This window comes from Strongylocentrotus purpuratus, unplaced genomic scaffold, assembly GCF_000002235.5.
Source record: "Strongylocentrotus purpuratus isolate Spur 01 unplaced genomic scaffold, Spur_5.0 spur5_scaffold_8, whole genome shotgun sequence".
Lineage (NCBI taxonomy): Eukaryota > Metazoa > Echinodermata > Echinoidea > Camarodonta > Strongylocentrotidae > Strongylocentrotus > Strongylocentrotus purpuratus.
The window spans coordinates 2,750,993-2,767,402 of record NW_022145614.1 but is presented as its reverse complement, the minus strand read 5'-3'; the positions used below and the strand labels follow the sequence as shown (position 1 = coordinate 2,767,402).

At 34.4% G+C, this 16,410-nt stretch overlaps 1 protein-coding gene across 1 annotated transcript; it reads right to left on the bottom strand.

Moving 5' to 3' along the window:
* Positions 1-2,562: 2,562 nt before the first annotated feature.
* LOC580710 (T-cell immunomodulatory protein) lies at positions 2,563-15,964 on the bottom strand. The gene is made up of 16 exons (XM_780751.5): positions 15,741-15,964; positions 14,891-14,969; positions 13,385-13,542; positions 12,474-12,525; positions 11,918-11,989; positions 11,167-11,450; positions 10,617-10,705; positions 9,911-10,098; positions 9,348-9,474; positions 8,863-8,977; positions 8,081-8,127; positions 7,549-7,627; positions 6,986-7,116; positions 6,254-6,336; positions 5,358-5,475; positions 2,563-4,968 (listed from the first exon to the last, which is right to left on the bottom strand). Exons 1-16 carry the CDS (start codon positions 15,943-15,945, stop codon positions 4,909-4,911), a joined length of 1,887 nt encoding a protein of 628 aa, XP_785844.4. The 5' UTR covers positions 15,946-15,964; the 3' UTR covers positions 2,563-4,908.
* Between the last annotated feature and the right edge of the window lie 446 nt (positions 15,965-16,410).

The window sequence follows — 16,410 nt, the reverse complement described above, 5'->3', positions numbered from 1 at the left end:
TTAACACCCAACTTGAAATCACTCATTGTGTCCTACCTTAACAAGAATTCTATGTTTATGTTTGTCTTGTTCTGACTGTAATGCATGACATTGAAAGTATCAAAATAGTTCATGGTTTGTTTTCCCAAGCACACCAGTGTCGCTCTGAATGTTTAGTTGCACTTCAAAGCTTACCTGTCAAGCCCAAATCAGGATCAAGTTCTATTTACCGGTACCTATTATTAGGAGTATCATGATGTGCTGCCGTTAGGAGTGATGATTTTGGATGGTGTCTGTAATCAGTCGCAACATAATGCTACAAAGCTCAGACAATTTTGAAAGAATTTTGGAAGACATGTAGACTTTGTTAGCTCATTGTATGATTTAAAGGAGCAAATCAATTTGTTGTAATGTTTGGATAACATTTTGAAAACGTATACCATACTTGAAAGCTTTGTGCAAGCAAATATTAACAGCATAAGCAACATTTGGATATATAGATGGTTTATATATTTACACTTTTTAAAGTTAAGTCATGCTGTGCGCCAGATATACATTCTTTTGAAATGAGTTTAATTTAAAGAGCAATGATGGGATGACATTTTTGTATGGAAGATGTATTGTCACTATTGTGGACTGGACTTGTATGGTTCTATTAGCTTTGGAGCAGAAAGGTCTTTAATTCATTTTATTGGTGAATTTAGGTATTAAGGTAATGTTCTGTTATTTGGAATGGAAGAATAAACTGGTTTCTTTCAGTACACAGTACCTGGGCTTGTGACCAAGTATTTCAGTACACATTGTGCTTGTAGCATAGCAAACAAAGAAATATATATTGAAGTAATCATGAGTTTGTATTATTAAATGTTCCTGAATTTATACACTGTTATATTTGCGCGCTTGTATTTGAACTTGTATTGTACATGTATATCAATTGTTGAAGCACTGAACTGATGATTTTATTGACTTGCACAGAATCATACATGTAGATATATACTTATTATAGTATACACAAAATAAAAGTTTACTCTTGTTTTTTCTTTGTATCGTTGATGCCTGTGGCAGCCTATTTCATAGCCACGTTGTCAAAATATTATGCATTCAGCAGCTTACCGGTAGGTCATTTTCATTATATATTGAAATCAGAGGAAAGAATGTGATTAACCAAGTTACATTTCAAAGTTCTTGCATTTATCAACTTTTTATACAGGTTTATTGTAGTATAGGCATGAGAAAAGGTCTTGTACATTTTTCTTTTGAGCAGCACCCAGGAAACAAAAATTTATGAAATCAAACTGAATTTAATTATAATTTCAAAAATACATGGGTTAAATTAATCTTGAATAGGCTAAAATCAATGAGATGAAAGTGACTTGTGAAGAAGTCAATAACTCAGATTTGATTCCTGTCATCAGTCATTATATGACTTCTATTAATCATTTTGTGATGGAATATTTATAGTAGATCAGCTTCCCAATGCTTTTGCAAAAAGGAATTATATTGTTTGAAAATTTGTTGCTGAAGAGCACTAACATGTAAAAGTATGTAAAATCATCAGTTCAGGGCTTCTTTTGAATTGTCATAGAAAGACAGATAAGATGTAAAACAAGGAATATTTATGTATTGCATTGAATCAACCTATTTAGACATCATTACATATATTGAAGGCAAAAATGACAAAAAGCAATGATTTATTATTACATGTGTAAATGATATATCTAATATTGTACAAAATTAAACCTATTGTGAATAACAACTGCATATTACTATTTCGTGTATGTTTATTTATTGGAGTCTGATTTTCAGCCAATGAGACCATGAATAATAGTAGTTTTGCCATCTGTCACAAGATGTTTGTTCTTTTCTTCAATCACTGTTTTTGTGCGTTTTTTAGATGAAAGAACTGTATGCCCACACCAGTCCCAAATGAGCAAACAAGGACTTTTTGGAAGTGTCTTAATCACATTTTTTTCGAGTCTATTTTGAAAAGAATCAGGATGCCAAATCGGACTTGTCCACTAGGAACATAGGCTTTTTACAGATGCACACCACTTACGCTTTCTGGGCCGAAACTTTAGCAAAGTTTGATGGGAAGACATCAATACGTCATTAGTTGCATATTGTTATTTAAAGCCCCTCTGCACTAGTTTGGCATGGAGGGATTAGACCTCCCTGCAAGGTCACTGGCAGGTGGTTATCATCAAATCAGCTCTCAATAAACATAAGAAAAAGAGGGCGCAAGTAGCTATAAGTAGTGTAGTGTGGCTTTAATGTATATATGAATATTCCAGTGCTTTGATCATAAGGTGCCGTGATCCAGTGGATACGTCACCAGACTGTGGATCACCTTTCAAGTCTTTTAGCAAGGCTTTCGTCTACATTTGCCACTCTCCACCCAGGCCTTATTGGGTACCCCTGCAGGAGGATGAAAACGTTACTGTGGTTGGATTGACATGTATGCACTTGTAAAATGGTGCCTGGTAGTACATGTGTATGAGGCACTATACAAATGTGAATATCATCATTATTATTATTATAAGGGCATATTGTCATGAACAGATGAAACAAACAAAAGATGCAAAGTTGTTTTGACATGAGCTAAAGATGAATTCATTTATTTCGTATACATCAATGTGACAATTTTTCATCACGCGTCATAGCATTAATGTGAAAAATCCCTACATACAAAACCATCAGGATATGGACAGTACCAAACATTCAGACATACTTGCATTCTAGAAGTCCTCCATACATATAAATTCACCTTTGTATGCATCCACCCCCCCCCCCTCCCCTTTGATTCTACAGAATTATTGCCTACTTTGAAATGCACCTATTTTGACTGAAAACTGTACTCCATACAATTTTCACATAAATGCATTCTACAAAAACTAACCAGAGAGGTAAACACCATTCCCATCTGGGCATCGTAGCAAATTATATTCTGAAAATAATGAATACAGGTGAGATTGTGGTCTAGTGTGTGTTCCAAACCTGCCTAAAAGGACTGGTTGTGAGGTTTTTGCTTCAGTTATCCTTTTAGTAAACTGAGGTTCCAGTGTATGATCGTACAATTATCTAGCCTTCTGTACCATGAGTAGTATGAGATTAAGGAATTCTGTATTGTTAATGTATCTATCCTGTCCCGCTTTCTTTTATATTGCATGAATATCACATTGCCCTTCGTATTTTATACCTCATGCTTTAGGTAATTAGTCACATAAACATATACCAACCATATATAAATTTACTAAATATTAAACATGTATGACTAATCATTAATTTAACCCACAACTATATATAAAATCACATTAGACATATACAAGCATTTGACAAAATACATGAAAAGAAGGAATGTATCCCATAAATTAAAACATTGCACTTTTCTTTGAAATCTACAAGTAGCTTACAAATGTGGCATGTAACATATCAAAACATACACAACATACATGCTATACAGTCAAGAGCTGAATAGTATCTCTTTACTTAAATTTCTATGACTGCACATTTAGAATAAAAGATATATTACTTTCAGTACCGTTGTGTAAATATGTGCATGCATGTACAAAACATATAGAGAAAGAAATGAATATACATGTAGTATCAAAATATAATATACACTACATGCTCTACGCATATTCACCATATAATATAAAAGCATTTGCACATATGGAAGACATCAATTTTCTCTCCTTGAATTTTAGTTTAGCAATTTTCTACAGCTATCTCTAACTAGTATCAGGAGGATCTTAGAAAGAAATTAATTCATTTGACCTACAGGCTATCATCATTAATGACATGGGCACTGTCTTATAGAGAGTTGTCATTGATACACATTGATTTCAAGAACTACAATCGAGTGTAGAGTTGCAAACTTACAACTTCATATGCAGTATAGTATTTGCAGGAGTGTTGTGTTAGCATTTGTTAAAAATCAGTTTGATTTAATGGCAAGTTTATAGGACGTGGTCCTGAAATTTACATGGATTCAAAGTAAGACAGAGGATTACGGTATAACCCAAACTTGCTAAAGTTAAGAAATACTGATTTGAAATTATAAAATTGATGTACATGTATCAAATGAATGAATACAAATTTAAGGATATGTGAAGAATGCTTTCCCTTTTTCATGTATATCTATAAAAGATGTCAGATTCTTGGAAAACCAATTGCAATGGCAAGATGAGAATCATTGCTAAGTATTGGCTGTTTCTTTAACATGCTTTAAAATCATGGATGCTCTATCAAGTAAGTTATAAATGAAATCGATAAGCAATCAACAACATTTCTCTTCTACCACAAATGTATATTCTAATGATTCGCTTGCTGGGATGTGGGAAACTACATCATGTGTTATATATATCTACAGACACTGTACCTGTGAAAAATGTGTAAAAGCAGTGCTTAACATGTTCCAGAACCACAGCCAGTACAGAGATATTTTTATGCTAAATATATTTTTGGAATATAGCATGGATCATTCTGAAATGGATATCTATTCATTAGATATTGCAGTTAATAATACAAGGTTGATTTTCTGACTGCATTAGTTACTACCAGCAAAAGAATGAAAATACTTTTGCCAATCAATGGCAACATTTGACTTATTCCCAATATACACTTCATGGCTTACAATCCCGTTTTATTTAGTCCTCAAATTTTATTAATTATATTTGTGACAATGTCACTGACCTTCAATTTATTTTCATTTTCTTTCATGAAGAAATTGTGGGTAGAGAGGTACGAGCCATCATATATTTCCCATGCTGATTGTAAGGGATGTATCAAAGCACCATATCTAATTTCACAATGCTTGTTACAGAAAGACAGCTGTGCAGTGTATCAGAGTTAATTAGAATTCATGTAGTTCAATCGAGCAAGGAATACTGTACTATAATAAATAAGAGCAAGCTTTGAAAGGTGTGAAGATCACATGGCATCAAAGTGAAATCGATGGGCTTCTTGTCTCTTCTCCTTTTCATCATCTTTCTGTAAGTTAATAGAAAGAGAGGAGAAAGTTAGATTGCATGATCTTACATTGTACAAGCAGAACATGAATAGTGAATGAATGAATGATTATTTGTTATTTAATAAGGTATAAACTAGAAAGCATAAAACATGAATGTATCTAGTAATCTTCACTGAAAACATGAAGCCACAACAATGGCCCCCCCCCCCCTCCCCCACAACAACAACAAAAATGATGGAAAAACAGATATGTAATGAAAAGAAAAAATAATGAGTGGATGGGAAGAGAACAGAATAAATATAAAAGTAACAGAAAGAGAAAGAGGAAGGAATACATCAAGTGAATTGAAGCTGTATGGAGAAACAACCTGAAGAAAGATTTCCAAAAATAAACAAGAATGGTAGCATACCCTCTCTTTGAGATGAAGAAATGCTGCTGTTAATGTCAAAACAACACAAGTACAGATCAAGATAATACCAGTCAAGAGAACAGATTGGCCAGGGATGATTAGAATCTTGCTTATCCAACTGGGACAAAAGAAGAAAAAGGCAAAGTATATTTTGTTAAATTAACCTCAAACATAATGGTTTATTGACACTATGACTAAAATAATACATTTCAACCTGAAAGCCAGATAGCAGATTTTGTTAATGGTGAAAATAATGAACATATCATAATTACATAATTAAATATATTTTGATGATTGAATAAAGCTTATAAGTGATAAACATAAATCTTTTCTTGACTTTAGAGAAAAGTATATCTTAGTAACCTCTGGAAATCATTGATATGTTCATTACAGGGGTGAAAAAAAACAGGGAAAAAAAATTATGAAAAAATATTAAAAATCGGAAAACCAATTTAAATCGAGTTTTTATCAGGCCTGGTTCATAATAATCAATTATATTTTATACTTAATGATATAATCTGCTACGTGGACTTCCTCAAAGAGAGACCATCTTTATTTACTGATGTCTAATCATAGGCAAATTCATGGTATCTGTGCATTTTGTGTCTAATAAATTACAAGCCCTATCAGCTTTTACAGATGCACCATTTTCCATTTGTACTATGGTTTTTACTTTCATATTTTCTTTATATTTTGAATATTATTATGTTAATTTATATGATGAAAATAAATGTCAATTCAATAAATTATAGCTGTGAAGAACACAAATATTAATTGTATCATTTAATATGATGTTTGAATTAACAAAATCAACATGTATACTAAATCCTTTGATGTAATGACTGTAATCAATATCCTAAGGCTTGCCCTAGAGCATCCAATATATGTATACTCACTCGTTAGGTTTGTCCAAAGGATCCGGGATGACGATCAGCTGTGAGTTGGGTATAACAGATGTCCATTCATGTACCCTCTTGTTCTACGCAGAAAAGAAATAATATATATATATATTATTCAGCTGATGACACAGAAATTAATATTTACACATATACTCTACATGTATAAAAATAAAAAATCTTGCCTGAATCATATTCTTGATACACAGAGGTTACTATTTGTAAATACTAAAATTTTACATTTCAGAGCAGATAGTGATTTAAATTTTCTTACAGTAAGTGCTGGTGAAGAGTTGATTTTAACTGTTTGTATCAGTCTCCCGACTGTTTTAACATGGAATTTTGATTCAATAAACCGAAATGAAATGAAAAATGAAATGAAACTGTAAAAAAAAATAGGTTCTCTTTCTCCTTGACATATAAAGAACAAGTTCAGAAAAGATTCAGACATATTTCTAAGCATTATTTACCAATATTGGCATCAAGATGATTAATGGTAAAGTATTATGTTTGAAAATTTGTTACACCAAACTCTACCTGCAATATTTTACGACTTGATGAAACTATGTGAGCTAAATATTTTATTCATGATTGTCTCAGTCATAGGCAAATATGCATGTTTTCCTTCAACTTTTCTAAGTTAAAAAAACATGTTTGATTTTTAAAGTTTACAAATACATATGGTTATTAATGATTTGCGATTCAGGAAGGAAGGGAAGAAAAAGGTCTAACCTGTGTTCCTTCTTGTGTTGGGCCAGGAACACCAACCATAAGAGTGTCTACAAAGTTAGGATTCTGTCCCAGTCCTAGTAGGACATAGGGGAGCTGCAGGGAGAAGTAAGCAGACTGGGAGAGCTGGGAACCTGTATTAAGAGAAGGACAAATATAGTCCATCAATCACGCAGTAAAAGGGAGTCAAAGTAACTTTTTAATGGAGAACAGCACTGAATGCAATTGAATTTGAATCAGTTTGGCGAATTTGGCCTCTGGTAGGGGCTAGACACACTGCCAAGTTTGCTAAATCTGAAAAATGTAACATCTATACGATAGACATCACAATGTTGATGTCATGCATGTCTGCTAAGCATGTCTAATATGAATTGAGATACATTCTGTACACTTGATTTAAAAGAAAATAACAACAAATTTAGCCTACGTGAAGCAGAGTATCTAAAAATCCATACATGTCTTCTCTTTTAATATCATAATGCAATCAAATAATATTATGCCACTGACTCTGAAAGAATGTATAAAAGATAGATATTATTGGTGAATGAAAGAAAGGGCTAACTTACCTCCAGTCATCTGAGGTTGGCCTATAGAGCTAGTAGTCTCATACCTGACCACAGGACCTGGCTGGGCTACCCCATATGGCTGTAGAAAACAATACATGTTAGTCAGGGACAGATAGAAGACTGGGGTATCTAACATTTAAGGATCATCTTATAGAAAGCGGTGGCCACAAAAACTGCCTTCTGAGAATTACTCAATAATCTTGAGATAGGTTTTTAAAAAAGTCCTTCAATACACTGGGGCAGTTTGTGATATATTTGTATGTAAATTCACATTCCAAAGCAAACTATTTAGTTACGATCTATCAAAGTGTATAATATAACTGAAATTCCATTTTCTTACCCCTTTAAAAATTAAATTAAATATCAAACAAAATTGCTTATCCTATGATGTAATTTTTCATTCCACAGGGTTTAGTTGTACAATTTAAATATCACAATCATCAAGTATCATAACAGAGTAATCAGTTTAATCATTAATGTTAAACATGTATGATCTAAGATCAGAAATGCTAAAAGCCTGTTGTTGACTTACTATGCTGGAGCTTAAGGGGCAGTTTGTCTTGCAGAGTCCACTCAGAACTGAAACAAGAACAGAAACATCACCAATTGAAACTCAAGCCACTTGATTTAGAGAAATCTAGCACATAACAACTCACTTACCATAATCGTTTCCATCCTTTGGGGAAATAATATAGTTTCAGCAGTACAATTAGCCCTAAAAAAAAAAAGATGTTGCATTGCCCTTTAGGTGCCAAAACATGGGTCGGTCGGTCGGTCGGAAATCTTCTCTTTTTTTTCCTCCCTTTTTGGGCTGATATTTTACAGTTTTGAATGCTTTAATACATTTTTTTCCTAAAAAAAATGGTAAAAAAAAAAACACTTTCAAAAAGCCGACCGTAGATTTCAAGATTTTTGGGACGGTCGCAAAGGGAAATTTACAACATCTTTTTTTTAAGGCCTTATACAACCAAATTATAAAACCTTTACATTTCAGCTTTCATGATAATTCTGATAGAACTCTGTCTAGACTTGAACTTACAAATCTTTCGTAACAGAACAATAAAAATGTTTTAAAGAAAAAATAAAATAAGAGGGCATATGTTTTAAAGGTTAAGACCTGTGGTGGCGATGTTAATCAAAGTGGCATTATTTACTATCAGAAATTAATCAATAAGTTATATAAATCATCACACCTAACCGTTAAACCCCCACCACAGACATCAGAATGTTTATTGGCTAAGCAACTACATCAAAATACAAAATTAGGGCTTGAAATATGTAGAAGCAGCCAAACTGATAAGTTTATATCCTTACTCTCCATCTGTACAAAGTAAGCGTCAATGGCCAATATGTTATCCATGAGATAGATATCATAATCATGCTGGTTCCCTCCAGAGGTTTGATTGACGATAATGATGTCCAGCTGGCCCTGCAATGCAAATCATACAGTATTTGCAAAGAGTGAATATCAAATAGTGTGGATGGTGAAGGAAAAATGTAATTTTTTCTTCTAAAAACAAGTAATAACCAGAGAAAATAGCGAATTCACTTCAACCTCATGTTAAGGAATGTAGTAAATGAAATTATAATCATCCTCATAACCCATACAGGATGAACTACATATGGCAGGAAAAGTAAGACAAGAGGAGAAAATAATTACACAAACGCATACACAAGATAACAGAAAAATTATCAAATAAAGAGTGGGTGCTAGTTATAGAATTATAAAAACAATTAAATTCTCTACACATTCCAGTCCAATCTTGTTTATGATTGAAACACAAAAAGAAAGAACTTACTGTACGTTGTATGTCAATGAATGTAGCTAGTACTGGGGATATGATGTCGTTAGTTGGGTCTGTGACCCAAGCAGGCTGCAGGCTGTCACCCACATTCTCCAGCAGCACAATCCGTCTCTGGAAGGATCTGAGAAGAGAGTTCCAAGATAATTCTAATAAATAATTGGATCGTGGGATTGAAAATTTGGCACATACACAAAGGTAGGCTCACTTAATCTGACCAACAAAATTCATTACTGTATGCTTACCTTTATTAACTCAAGCTTTATTCATTCTGCGCTTTATTACATCATCAATATCAGTTTTTTTTTCTTCAAGATCTGGTTTCACATAAGACTTTAGGTTAGATTTAGGGTTAGAGGTCGGTATAGTGTTGGGTCAAGGGATGAAACTTGGAATTTGGTCCTTAGAAACAGATCTAGGAGCAATTGTCACTGGAGTTTGTGGCGTGCAATGCTCCTTGGATTGGCAATCATTCCTCATTATTTCACTGGCATGTTGTTTGTTAAAGGCACCATGACCTTCTTAAGTTGTCAATGGCTGCTAGGAGCCTTCACACTCACCCTTTAACACCGGACTGAACCAGAACAAGGACATCATTGAAAGTGTCCAGGTTGAAGTCACCTGTCCTTGCTACCAAGGGTAGTACAGTGAAGTCTGTCAGGTGTTCTGACGGTGGCACAAACCCCCAAGTCTTCTTATCATAATCCAACTGGGTAAGGTTAAACATGGGTGTCCATGGTGAATCCATCTAATCAACATGGAAAAGAGAAAGACGCATCTAGCTGCTGCCATACTACATGAAAATTACTGTATTGCAAAAGATTATTGTATCTCATTAATTGCTCGTAGTTTAGTTTATGAATTTACAACTGATTCTTACAACTGACTAAACAGTGAAGTAGTATGAATATCAACTGGAGTTACAAAGGCATGGGGTCAAGATCAAAGGTATTAGTATATATATTTCCCACTTTTTCCCCCAAGCGTAGTAAACTGGTGAGTGGTAGGTGAAAATTCCTTTAATGATGTGTGCATGTACAAAATGCATAGAAGCATTGCCACTTTAGACTTAACAATAAATTGCAAATGTCATAAGTCGTATTTTTCATATAAGTATGGACATTATGAAAACTTTTGAGACATTTTATCCTTATCTGACAATCTATGCAAATGAAATGCATACTAGTTAGGGAAGAGAAAATTTTCCTAAATGCAATTAAAAACAGAAAGATCGTTTAGTGTTCTGGAAGATAAATCACAACTTACAGGTCCCAAGAATTTAACATAGATGGCTCCCTTTGTGCAGTTATCATTGAAGCATACTGGTAGAATGTGATCCAGAAAGGAATCAGCATCTGCAATGCAATGGAAATGAGAGATATCAATTTTAAGTAAACTTCATTTTCAGGAAGTTGAATCAAAATCAATTCAAAGGCTTAGTGATGATTCTCTTCCACCAAAGATTTCATTAATTTGTAGTTTCTAGCATTCAATATAAGCTTTGAGGGATTCTGGGAGAAATTGACTTCATGCCATTTTCAGAATCCATGATTAGCTTTATTGACCAAGTGTCCCAAAGACATTGAATCCCTTCTCTAGTCATAGGAAAGGGATCATATCAAGGAACCGGGTAGGTCAGAGAAAAAAAGGGTAAGAATATCGAGACTTAATTGTTGCATGCATCATGCTCAAGTTTAACATTATCAATCAACATCTCATGACAGCATCTAATGAAGCCAGAAGAGCTTCATCTCATATAATTCTAGAGAGGATTAATGCCCTTCTAGCTTTCTGCAGATAATATGTCATAACTTACTCATGTCTGCAAAGGTAGACACTCCTAGATGTGCAATCTGTGGTTTAGTAGGAGGAGAGTAACCCTTGTTGAACTGCCATGTGTTCAGTTCATCATCCGTGCCTGCCATGTAGGACCAGATCTCAAAGGTCACATCAGATGACCCATTGGATGAGGTCACCATGAAAAGGTCAGCAGCAAAGTTACCGGTCAGGTCCAAGAAGGCGTTAGAGTTAGGCACCACCAAGTGCTGACTTTCACGGCCAAGGAGAGGCTCCTCAACAAATTTCCTAGAGTCGTTTATCCTATAAAATAAAGGTTATTTAACATGAATAAAGGAACTTGCAGATGAACTCCACGGAGACAATATTGGTCTTTCTGTACAGAACACTATAGCACAGATCCCAAAGAGAAAACAATTCTCAAGGAAAATATAAAATATTTCTTTACAGATAGGTGGTCATTAAAGCAGTTTTCATTGTAGATAATTTCTTAGGAACACATAAGATTGCATGGTTGTGAGGTATGTATAAAGACTGACAAAAAATTGTGAAAATATTCAATATTGCATAACACAAACTTGCACATTCATTTACAGTTGTGATTCCAGCTTTCTAATTTTGTGCGATTTAGTTCATTCTCTGATCAATTTCACAATTCCTTTCATTCTTTCTCAGGAAGGTGGTCAACGTTGATGTCTTACTACTTGACACTAGTATAGTCCTTAAGCCTTTCAATCAGAATGCAATGAATGAAGTAGTGACCCACTTACATTGTCTTCCAGAACATCTTCTTTCCTGTCATGTCTGCTCCAAAGATATCTGGAATCATGTCACCATCACAACTACACAGGAAAATTAATGACACAAGACAAGGCTGATTCATAAAGGATTCATGAGCAAAAGAAGAAGAGACTATTTTACAAAAACTGAATGATACTCAAAATATGAAGTTCATGACAGTGGATATTACATTAAACAAAATTAAAAAAGGATTTATGACAAGATTGGGTTTCGTCACTTTTGGGGACATCAATTTCTACACTCTCATACATTGCAATTCAGAAAATTCAAATTCAAGAAACACAATTTATGTTACATCCATATTTCTATCCCTTTATTTCTTCCATCAACATGCCTACATGAGATACCCAATTGTCAACGTAAGGGAATATATATTGTGTGCATTTTCTGATTTTTGGAAAATAGCATAGGGTCATGATTAGTTCCTTGGACAAACCTTAGACAAAGATTTCAATGTTTATGGCAAATTAAGCAAGCTCCTGTTATGAAAGTGAACTATACATTTCTGTTCAATGTAATACTTACTCCATGACTAAAGGCTGATCTGATAACTGATCTGTTACCAATGAGGGAGGACCTGAAAGATATTGTAGAAAATAAGATCACAAGTAAACATCATTCAACTTAAAGGTAAAGACCAGTTCTGGTCATGTGATTGCATTGTGAAAGAAACGTTGTGGAATCGATCAGAAAAGGTTGATCATCTAGCATATAAGTATTGGTGTGTACTGCAAAGTTCTGGAATCATCAAAATGATAAGAAATTTGGCCCAGTCTTGGTAAAGTTACAAGCACTGTACACAGAAATATGTATATGGAACTATGTGACGCATGCACGATATCTATCCGGTCCGGATAGATATAATAATTTACCAAATATACCAATTAGTAGGTGGTTTCAGGGCAAAATTTGTATCATCACGTATTAGTAAAATCATATTCTTTCACATGATTGATAATGAGAGCTTCCATTTCATTTTTTGAGAGGGGGGCGTTTCCAATACTGGTCTACCGGTATACCTTTAATCCAATCAAAATGACTGCACAAATGAATTAATGGTGTGAACACATCAGGCATATTGTACTTTGTTTTTAAGTCCTGACACATGCTATCTAGTGCATACCTTCTGATACAGAATCATTAAAATTAATGGTCCTCATATATCTCATGGAAAATTACTCATTTAACCTAAAATCTTCTAGAACATGGGATCATACTACCTACTTGAGGTTAAGACAGGAAAATGTTGATAATCTGTTGTGAGAATTCATGCAAGCACTCAAAATATGCTAAATCTATAGAACATCAAAGAATACTACTTGAACTATATCCTTTGGATCTTTATCCTTTCATTTTTTTTTATCTGATTATCTCATTTTCTTCTTCCTTTTTTTTAAAAAAGGGAGACAGAAAGCTTGTTGGAATACATTTCTTACCATACTCCATAGCTGTTATATTGCCCCAATAGACAAAAGCCTTGGTGGGTACATTCACACTGAGTGGATCTGAATTAGGCTTGGTAGTTATCAGCACATCTATCTGAAAGTCTCCATCAAAGTCTCCCGATGCCACGCTAGTGATTGTATCCTCTGTCCTGGATGTTCATGGATTAGTGAAAAGTTTGAACATGACCGTCATTTAAATCAGTTGACTTTTATTTAGATATCAGCTTCAATTTCTACCGACTGTTAAAAGGGATTGCAAGTTTGAATAAATCTTAATACCATAAATCTCTGTGTATAAGACGCACTTTTTAGCCGCAAAAAAAAATTTAAAGTCAGGATTTATGACCCTCCACCTGGCGCTATGCCTGGCAATGTCTCCCAGCACAGTAATCGGTGTGTTGACTCACCACTCAGAAACTAGAACACTCAAATTTGTCTATCATCTTGTTTTGAAAGCTTTCTTTCGAATAGCTCTCAATATGTAGTTTATAATAATAATTCCTCCAATTTGTCACTGTACCCATTCAGGCCATTGGTTCATGAAACTTCTGAAGCGCTCTTTACTTTGCTAGAGAATATTGTATTGCATTAGCTCAACTGGTGTTTCTGAAGTAATATATTACTGTTTAAGTGGCCCACACATGAAGAGCAATGTGTGCAGCGCTTTGTAACTACAAGGAAAGGGTGCTACATTAAATAGCTTTTGAATGGAATTGGATTTAAAAAAATATCCTTTTACACATTCAGTTGTGTACCTTTATTATTCAAAAAACATATCAATTTTCAGGGGCGGATCTAGCTTTTTGCTAAGGGGGGGGTTGATCAAAATTATGACGATGCAGAGCATCGTCCACGAGCCGCAAAGCGGCGAGCCGATTTTTTGGGGGGTGTTTATTTGAACCCCGTAAGTGATGTTTTCCTGGCATCTATTAACACAATGGAGACCATAAAAAGCAGTGCATGATAACGTCTTTTTAAATCAAGTAACAGTTAAATACACAGTTATATCCAGAGTTATCATGTGTTTGGTTACCAGATGAGTTGAAAATCTTCTCACAATATTTGCACTTGAAAGGGTTTCTCTCCAGCGTGCGTTCTTTTTTCTTTCTTTTTTTTTCCACTTCGGCGGTGGCCCGTGTCCTCAAAAAAGCTGATGGGGGGGGGGGGGGGGGGGGGGGGGGGGGGGGGGGGCAAGGGACTCTGTGACATTTGTTCGCCCAACCCCCCCCCCCCCCCCCCTCCCCCCAAAAGAAATAATAATAATAATAATAATAATAATGATAATAATAATAATAATAAATGAAATAAATACATAGAAATAGAATAAAATAAAATTAAGTTTTAAAAAAAAGATAAGATTTAAAAAAATGGTCCCCGGATTTTTTTTTTTTGGGGGGGGGGTTGCAACCCCCCCAACCCCCCCTCTAGATCCGCTTCTGATTTTAGTATTATAATCAGAGAGAGAAAAAAGGGGGGATGGAGCATAGTGAAACATACCTGCTTATAGTTGCAGACTGTTGAATATGTAACAGATAGGAACTATTACCATCCTTCATGTATAACTCAATTTTATGACCTGTATGAAATAGAGACAGTGAGAGAAACAGAGGCAGAAAGGAATCAAGCAAGTAAGCAAGAAAGAATAATAGTAGAAGATGAAGAAGGAAAAGGGAAGAAGAGTAGACAAAAGTGACAATAAGGTCAATGATGATGATGAATTGATGATTATGATGATGTATTATAAAAAGTATTTCCATAAAATGATAAACACATTCAAATGAGTTATACAATAATGTTGTTATATAAACAGAAAAAGTTAATTCTGAGACGAAGTAATAACTCCTAGATCTACTAAAGGAAGTATTACTATTGGACTTTGCAAGAAATATTAGGAGGGCTAGAATTTAGTAGAAATATATTACTAAAATCTTGAAATTCACTGGAAATTAATGAACTAGATCTATACAACCCGACTTCAGACCTACACCTGTAACAGTAACATTAAGAAACATTCACAAAGATGAAAGATTTCTACACATAAATCAAATAAAACCAAATTGAAGAAGAAATAACAAATCAAATTGTTAATTAATGGCTAACTTAACTGATCATGCGTGGCCTGGCCTGGCCAGTAAAAAATAAAACACAAGCAAATCAAATTTCATTTTCACTATCAGTATCGAAAAATAGCTGAATCTAGATCTTCATTTTCTTTTAAAATTTCTGAGATATCCCTGTATTCGAGTCGCAGCGCACAGCAGACAGCTCCTCGATCCTCCGCTCCGCGCTCCGGGGAGCTCTGGGGCTGGGCCCGTATATATACCGCATAGGCTAGTACGTGTATTACCATTGTCAGTAATGGCGAAAACGTCAGTCTTCTTGTCCATATTGAAGTCTCCGAATACTCCGATAAGTCCATCCAGTGGCCCTCCTAAAATCTTTTGCGTTACTCCAGTAAATGAAGCATTCGAGTAATGAATTTCTGTCATGGATATGACACAGCATACCCACAAAATATGGAAAATATTTACAACGCCGCGCCTTCGTTCCATGTTGATTTCTTCGCTGTGCATAATTGGATATCTCAACAAATTCAACCTCAAATTTTGATAACTCGGCCTGCCAACCATTTCGAGACCGAGTTGGAGTGGTATCATAGGCCTAATAAAAAATTAAAAAATGTATAGACCTATATATATATTTATAGATTGGTATACAGATAAGAAGATAAATATATAGATCAATATATCAATAAGCTAATAGATAAATAGATAAACAGATAAATAGAGAGATACATAGAGAAATAGATAAGTATATAAATCGGGATACTTATACATGCAAAGATGCAAACACGAATATATAAATGCATAGATAAAAAAAATGAAATGATAATGAATAAATTAATTAATAAATAGTAAACAAATAGGGGAAAGGGGGAGGTAGCTAGAGCGGGAGAGCTTACAAATTTGCCCCTTACCCCGGATTTAGTGTTTCTCACACCGTATACAGTCATGATA

What these genes read in the sequence shown, in the direction of transcription:
- LOC580710 (XM_780751.5), bottom strand. Translation starts at nt 15,945, where the DNA reads ATGGAACGAAGGCGCGGCGTTGTAAATATTTTCCATATTTTGTGGGTA. An exon ending in GATCAGCCTTTAGTCATGGA is followed by an intron (nt 11,990 to 12,473) that starts GTAAGTATTACA and finishes TTTCCTGTGTAG; the next exon opens with TTGTGATGGTGACATGATTC. An exon ending in GTCTACCTTTGCAGACATGA is followed by an intron (nt 10,706 to 11,166) that starts GTAAGTTATGAC and finishes ATTGCATTGCAG; the next exon opens with ATGCTGATTCCTTTCTGGAT.